The sequence below is a fragment of the Coregonus lavaretus genome (assembly GCF_964263955.1).
Source record: "Coregonus lavaretus genome assembly, chromosome: 30".
Lineage (NCBI taxonomy): Eukaryota > Metazoa > Chordata > Actinopteri > Salmoniformes > Salmonidae > Coregonus > Coregonus lavaretus.
Genome location: NC_140017.1, coordinates 37,777,676 through 37,785,798, shown reverse-complemented (window position 1 = coordinate 37,785,798; position 8,123 = coordinate 37,777,676). Strand labels below are relative to the sequence as shown.

Below are 8,123 nucleotides of genomic sequence, written 5' to 3'. Positions count from 1 at the left end.
GGAGTGTGGCTCGGGCTTGTGACCAGGTGCGGCGACATCGACGGGCAAAAGCAAGTGCAGATGGGCAAGTAACCTCCTCTTCCTGGCTGGCAAATAGAGGAGGCTGGTATCCATAAACACATTGGAAAGGGGACATACCGATGGCAGAGCAGGTCAGAGAATTGTGTGCGTACTCCACCCATGTCAATTGCTGCGACCAGGAGTGGGGGTTGCGTGAAGTCATGCATCGCAGTGCCTTCTCGAGCTCCTGATTAGCCCGCTCTGACTGCCCATTGGATTGGGGATGGAATCCGGAAGTCAGACTGACTGTGGCTCCCAGCAGGTGACAGAACTCCTTCCAAAAGGCGGAGGAGAATTGTGGACCACGGTCAGAAACTACATCCTTTGGCAGTCCGTGGATCCGGAAGACGTGTTCCAGGACCACCTGGGCGGTCTCCTTGGCGGTTGGGAGCTTGGGGAGGGGAATGAAGTGTGCCATCTTGCTGAAACGGTCAACTATGGTGAGAATGACGGTCATGCCACTTGAAGGGGGCAGCCCCGTGACAAAGTCAAGGGCGATGTGAGACCAGGGACGTCTGGGCACAGGCAGGGGCTGCAGCAATCCGGCTGGGGGCTGGCAGGACGACTTGTGTTGGTTGCAGATGGGGCAGGCTTGGACGAATTCCCGTACATCCTTTCTCAGAGAGGGCCACCAGAACCTCTGGGCGAGCAGGTTGTAAGTGCGGGTGGAGCCAGGGTGACAAGCTAGGCGGGAGTCATGTCCCCACTGAACGACCTGGGACCTCAGGTCTTCGGGGACAAAAAGGCGGTCAGCTGGGCAAGTGCTGGGACCTGGCTGGTTACGGAGAGCTTCCAGCACCTGTTCCTCAACAGCCCAGGTCAGAGCTGCAACGATGCAGGGACTTGGCAGAATCGACACAGGGTCCTTGGAGGGGGTGTCATCCTTCTGGAATTGACGGGAGAGGGCGTCTGGCTTGGTGTTGCGTGATCCAGGCCGGTATGACAGAGTGAAATTAAACCTGGTGAAGAACAGGGCCCAGCGGGACTGCCTGGAGTTCAACCGTTTGGCCGTGCGGATGTACTCCAAGTTCTTATGATCGGTCCAAACGAGAAATGGAATGGTGGACCCCTCCAGCCAGTGACGCCACTCCTCCAAGGCAAGCTTCACAGCCAGCAGCTCACGGTTCCCTATGTCGTAATTGCACTCAGAGGGGGACAACCGACGTGAGAAAAAGGCACAGGGATGGAGCTTCCTATCCTCCGCAGCCCACTGAGAAATCACAGCACCAACTCCCACATCCGAGGCGTCCACCTCCACAATGAATTGCCGGTCCACATCAGGCATCTGGAGGATGGGAGCGGAGGTGAACCTCACCTTGAGGGTACTGAAGGCTTTGTCGGCTGCTGGGGTCCAGGTGAAGGGTTGCTTGGTGCTGGTTAGAGCAGTGAGAGGGGCAGCAACGGTACTGTAGTTCCGGATAAACTTCCTATAGAAGTTAGCAAACCCCAGAAACTGTTGCAGCTTCTTTCTGTTCTCCGGAACTGGCCATGAAGTGACTGCTGATACTTTGGCCGGATCCATTTGGATACTTCCCTCTGCCACTATGTACCCCAGGAAGGCCACTGTCTTGACGTGAAACTCACATTTCTCTGCCTTGGCGTAGAGGGAATTCTCCAGAAGACGATGAAGGACTTGCTGGACATGGCGGGTGTGTTCAGACAGGTTTCTGGAGTAGATTAAGATGTCATCCAGGTAAACGAAGACAAACTTGTTTAACATGTCCCGCAGTACATCATTCACTAGAGCCTGGAACACAGCAGGAGCATTGGTGAGGCCAAAAGGCATAACCAGATACTCGTAGTGGCCTGTTGGTGTATTGAATGCGGTTTTCCATTCATCTCCCTCCCGGATCCGCACTAGGTGGTAAGCGTTTCTGAGATCCAACTTGGTAAAAACAGTGGCTCCCTGGAGCAACTCAAAAGCAGAGGTGAGCAGAGGCAGAGGGTAACGGTTTTTCACTGTGATGTCGTTGAGTCCCCTGTAGTCGATGCAGGGGCGAAGAGATCCGTCCTTCTTCCCCACAAAGAAGAAGCCAGCACCAGCAGGAGATGAAGATGAACGGATTAATCCTGCGGACAGAGAGCCATTGATGTAGTCCTCCATGGACTTTCTTTCAGGAGCAGACAACGAATAAAGACGACCCTTTGGAGGGGCTGTTCCAGGGAGGAGGTCGATGGCACAGTCGTACGGTCGGTGAGGGGGCAGAGATGTGGCTCTTGCTTTGTTAAACACCTCTCTGAGACCATGGTAGCATTCTGGGACATTGGAGAGGTCAGGAGCGGAGTTAGTAGGTTCTGGCCGAGGGGGTAGTGCGGCAGCAAGCAGGCAGGTTCGGTGGCAGTCCTCTCCCCACTCCCTGATCACCCCGGTCACCCAGTCGAGCTGAGGGTTGTGCCGGCGGAGCCATGGGTAACCCAGGATGAGGGGTTGGCCTGGAGAGGGGAGCAGGTGAAACTGGATAGTTTCTTGATGGTTTCCGGACAGACCCATCGAGACCGGGGCCGTGACATGAGTGACCGATCCGAGTAAGTGTCCGTCCAGTGCCCGGGCAGGAATAGGAGGTGTCAAACGGAGGTTCTCCAGTCCCAGTTGGCGTGCCAGCTTGATGTCCATTATGTTGGCTTCGGCGCCAGAATCCACCAGAGCAGCCAGGGTGTGAGTTGAGTCAGAGAGGCGGAGGTGAACTTGCAGCAGGGGTTTGCGGTCGGAGGACTGGATGGTCATAGAACTCAACCGGACTCCCCCTATGCCCGGTGAGCTTCGCCCCTTTAAAGGGCAGGTTACCACACGATGTCCATCACCTCCACAATAGAGGCAGAGGTTTGAGGTGAAGCGGCGCTGGCGCTCTGCAGGAGTGAGAGAGGCTCGCCCAATCTCCATAGGCTCAGACTGATCAAGCTGACCTGGGTGAGTGGCAGTAGATGACAGGAGCCCAGTCGGATCTCTCCGAATGCCGGTAGTAGGTGGACCTTGGCGCCCCCTCTCACGACGACGGGTCTGTATCCTTCTGTCGATCCTGACAGTCAGTGCGATGGCTTCATCAAGAGTGGAAGGCAGTTCATGGGAGACCAACTCGTCCTTGATATAGTCAGCCAAACTATGGAAGAACGCGTCCACCAACGATGGTGTGTTCCAAGAACTTCGTCTAGCCAGGGTTCGGAAGTCGATGGAATGGTCTGCGACTGTACGTCTGCCTTGTCGAATACTGAACAGTTCACGAGACGCCTCTGCGGTTGGTGAATCCAGGTCAAACACCTTCAGCATCTCCTCAGCAAACAGGTCGAAGGTTGCACATGCGGGGGTTTGACGTTCGAACTCTGCTGTTCCCCAGAGTCGAGCTCGGCCCGTCAGGTGAGTGATGGCATACCCAACTTTAGCCCCCTCCGTGGCGAAGGTCCTTGGCTGCAAGGAGAACTGAAGTCGGCAGCTAGTCAGGAATGGCCGGACCTGGGTTGAATCGCCGTTGAACCGCTCGGGGTTTCCAATCTTGGGTTCCGGAGCAGCGGCTGCAATGACCGGGGCAGGTAACTCGGGGGCAGGGCTGGTGGGCAGACTGGCTGGGGTAAGGTTGGTGAGGAGTTGAATGATCATGGCGAGTTGTTGTTGCTGCTGCTGGAACTGCTGCTCATGCTCATCGGTTTCCATGTCGAGGGAAGTGTGCGCTGAGTCCATAATGGTCAGATCGTACTGTCACGGTTCAGACAGACGACCAGAGGACCACAATTGCGTCACACCAGAAAGTTTATTAAAACTTAAGGGAAAAGGGAAGTAGGGAGTGAATGAAGGCTCCAGGGGTAACAGGGATCCCGTCCAATATGCTGGGTCTGTGCCCCCCCCAGTGGCAGCGATGCGTCCTATGAAGCCGGTGGTGGGTGGTCCAGAAGTCCTGGGGGGGGGAGACACAGACACAACAGGGCGGAATGAAACAAGGCAGCAGTACAGTTCAAGGGAAATCCAAAATACGTAGTAGCAAGGCAGAAGGCTGGTCAGAGTTACCGGGATTGAAGAGTAGTCAGGAGTCGTTAAGGCAGAAAGCAGGTCTGGATCTCCTGGGGCAGAAGAGTATCCAAAAATCAGGCAGGTCCGGGGTCACAAAACCAGGGTGAGCCAGAAGCGCGAGCAAACAGGTTCCGGGAGTGAGCTTTGCAGACGATCTGACACCGGAGAGCTGAAAGACAGGGCCTTAAATACTGGGAGAGGTAGTGGGTAATGCAGCGCAGCTGGCAGAGTAATTAGAGCAGAGCAGAGCAGGGACAGGTGGAGCTAGTTAGGCTGAGTAGAGAGAGTGGTGAGCAGAGTGGAAGAAAATTAGGGTGGTAACCCGGTGGAGTGAGAGGCTCATGACATTCTCCGCTATGCAATCCGGTTTCCGAGCTGGTCACGGGTGCACTTCAGCCACGCTCAAGGTCCTAAACGATATTATAACCGCGATTGATAATAGACAGTACTGTGCAGCCGTCTTCATCGACCTGGCCAAGGCTTTCGACTCTGTCAACCACCGCATTCTTATTGGCAGACTAAATAGCCTTGGTTTCTCAAATGACTGCCTCGCCTGGTTCACCAACTACTTCTCAGATAGAGTTCAGTGTGTCAAATCGGAGGGCCTGTTGTCTGGACCTATGGCAGTCTCTATGGGGGTGCCACAGGGTTCAATTCTTGGGCCGACACTTTTCTCTGTGTATATCAATGATGTCGCTCTTGCTGCTGGTGACTCTCAGATCCACCTCTACGCAGACGACACCATTTTGTATACATCTGGCCCTTCATTGGACACTGTGTTAACAAACCTCCAAACGAGCTTCAATGCCATACAACAATCCTTCAGTAGCCTTCAACTGCTCTTAAACACTAGTAAAACTAAATGCATGCTTTTCAATCGAACGCTGCTAGCACCCGCCCACCCGACTAGAATCACCACTCTCGACGGGTCTGACCTAGACTATGTGGACAACTACAAATATCTAGGTGTCTGGTTAGACTGTAAACTCAACTTCCAGACTCACATAAAGAATCTCCAATCCAAAGTTAAATCTAGAATCGGCTTCCTATTTCGCAACAAAGCCTCCTTCACTCATGCTGCCAAACATGTCCTCGTAAAACTGACTATCCTACCGATCCTTGACTTCGGCGATGTCATTTACAAAATAGCCTCCAACACTCTACTCAGCAAATTGGATGTAGTCTATCACAGTGCCATCCGTTTTGTCTCCAAAGCCCCATACACTACCCACCACTGTGACCTGTACGCTCTTGTTGGCTGGTCCTCACTACATGTTCGTCGTCAAACCCACTGGCTCCAGGCCATCTATAAATCACTGCTAGGCAAATCCCCGCCTTATCTTAGCTCATTGGTCACCATAGCAGCACCCACCCGTAGTCTGCGCTCCAGCAGGTATATCTCACTGGTCATTCCCAAAGCCAACACCTCCTTTGGCCGCCATTCCTTCCAGTTCTCTGCTGCCAATGACTGGAACGAATTGCAAAAATCTCTGAAGCTGGAGACTCTTATCTCCCTCAATAACTTTAAGCATCAGTTGTCAGAGCACCTTACCGATCACTGCACCTGTACACAGCCCATCTGAAATTAGCCCACCCAACTACCTCATCCCTATATTGTTATTTATTTTGCTCTTTTGCACCCCAGTATCTCTATTTGCACATCATCTCTTGCACATCTAGCATTCCAGTGTTAATACTATTGTAATTATTCTGCACTATAGCCTATTTATTGCCTTACCTCCATAACTTGCTACATTTGCACACACTGTATATATATTTTCTGTTGTATTTCTGACTTTATGTTTTTTTTTTACCCCATATGTAACTCTGTGTTGTTTTTATTGCACTACTTTGCTTTATCTTGGCCAGGTCGCAGTTGTAAATGAGAACCTGTTCTCAACTGGCTTACCTGGTTAAATAAAGGTGAAATAAAAAATAAAAAAAATTAAAAAAAAAATGAGTGGGCTTAATGTTTTTTTTTGTGTATCTTTGGAACAGAAGGAGCTCTGTGACTCAAAAAGATATGGGATTGGAATGTGTTGTGTGTGGATCTTGGAAGCAGGGCGCTGATGAAGGGTGTTATCTCTGGGGTGATGATTGGAATGTGTCGTGTGTTGATCTTCGAAGCAGGGTGCCGATCAAGGGTGTTATCTCTGAGGTGGTGATTGGAATGTGTTGTGTGTGGATCTTGGAAGCAGGGCGCCTATCAAGTCTGCCCCCGACCCCCTCCTACTGCTAAACCAACAAAGGAGGCTGGAAGAGAGGAGGAATTCGAGGAGAGGGCTGAAATAGAGGTGGAGGTTGAGGGTCCAGTGGAGGAAGAGATGGAAAGAGAGGAGGCAGAGTGGGGTCCAGTGGAGGAAGAGAGCGAAGAAGAGGAGGCAGAGTGGGGTTCCCTGCTAGGAGAGACAGAAAGAGAAGAAGACAGAGGACCAACAGTCCAGGGAGAGACTGAGAGAGAGGAAGAGGGACATATTAAGGGCCCAGTGCACTACTTTTGTGAGATATTTTTATTTTCTAAATTATAAATATTTTTTATAATATATTATTTTTGGGGGGATAAAAATCCCTCAGCACCCCTACTTCCAGTGGCTATGCAGAGGGGTGGATATTGCTTGTCCGTCTGCGGCTAACTCTAGCAGGCTTGTAACTGCGCGTGCATGTCGCACGTGGCTAGTCGAACGCAGAACTTTGCATTGAGACAATGCTGTAACATCAATCCATGGTGAAGTCCGTGCCACATTTTAATTTCCTAAATCAAAATGAAAGAAAAGGTGTCTTGCAAATTAAGCAGACTATCATGTGAATAAGACTTTTAGAAGTGCTGGTTATCCCAAGAAGAATTCAGAGTTGACTAAAGATAACTCGCTAACTCCTCAAACTATATTCGTAGTATAGGGCTCAGATAGGTATATTTGAATAAAAATATATATTTGTTTCTCTTGCTTAGGTGTCAACATTCTTGACTATTGCTGATCTGTGCAAATGATCAGATATTGTAGATAATCATGTTTTATCACACATACAATCATGAATACAGCACATAATAGAGAATTGATTAATTATAAAAACGAATAAACTAGTGAAAAAAAACAAGTGTATCCAATGCAACATGTAGTACAGTATTATACCAGTAGACCAATTGTTAGAAAAATATAACTTTCACATTGCAATACTGAATCTTGACAAGCTTTATCTTGTGCACTGCAAATTCTGCAAACTTTATGATGAAACCTTTTTGAACTATATCCACATGAGGGAGCCAGCGACAAGGACAACATTGACAGTTTTACAAAATGGTAGCGTAAAATAGTAAACAGACCCAAAACTGTTTCATTGTGTGAGACGATTCGGCAACATAGCTTTGCAAATGGGTGGGGTACTGCGCTACGTAATTGTAACAGCATCTGAAAACTGGCTGTATTTTGTTCACCTCATGCTTTCACTCCATAGACTGTAGAAATACCTAATGTGCATCGCACAACCATGTCATGCCAACCAATCAGATGACCCATGGAACTCCAGTCACGTGACCAAAGCAAAGCGTCCGCCCAATCAGATGACCCATGGAACTCCAGTCATGTGACCAAAGCAAAGCGTCCGCCCAATCAGATGACCCATGGAACTCCAGTCATGTGACCAAAGCAAAGCGTCCGCGAGGAGCGGCGTCGTTCGGTGAAAACACAGCTGAGCCCAGTGCAGGTAACGGATTTTCGCAACAGGCGCCGTTCGTACACTCAACGTTTATTTTTCTCACATCGTAGTGAAATGAGGGCAACATGGGTGCCAAGGAGTCAAGGATAGGTTTCCTTTCGTATGACGAGGCCGTCAAAAGAGGTAAGCGTGTGCTATCTTTTTAATCCTTCACCATATTAGTTTAGTTAAAACGTTACTGTAGCTAGCTAACTAGCTAGCCGCTAGCGACGGGTTGTCTAGTCTTGTCCAATTAACCACATACGAGAGTGTCATGCAAAGACGGTTGAACTTACGTTCTCATGCCATGGCATGTGCACTGCAAAGTTGTGTGGGGAGCTGCGCTGTGTTGCTAAATATCACTTTCTAC

At 50.2% G+C, this 8,123-nt stretch overlaps 1 protein-coding gene across 1 annotated transcript in view; it reads left to right on the top strand.

Moving 5' to 3' along the window:
* Positions 1-7,757: 7,757 nt before the first annotated feature.
* LOC311106096 (ubiquitin carboxyl-terminal hydrolase 32-like) overlaps positions 7,758-8,123 on the top strand; it is a 108,842-nt gene continuing 108,476 nt past the window's right edge. Inside the window, exon 1 of the mRNA XM_084148404.1 lies at positions 7,758-7,897. Within this exon, the coding sequence (XP_084004530.1) occupies positions 7,840-7,897 (58 nt within the window). The 5' untranslated portion in view covers positions 7,758-7,839. The remainder of the gene's footprint in view (positions 7,898-8,123) is intronic.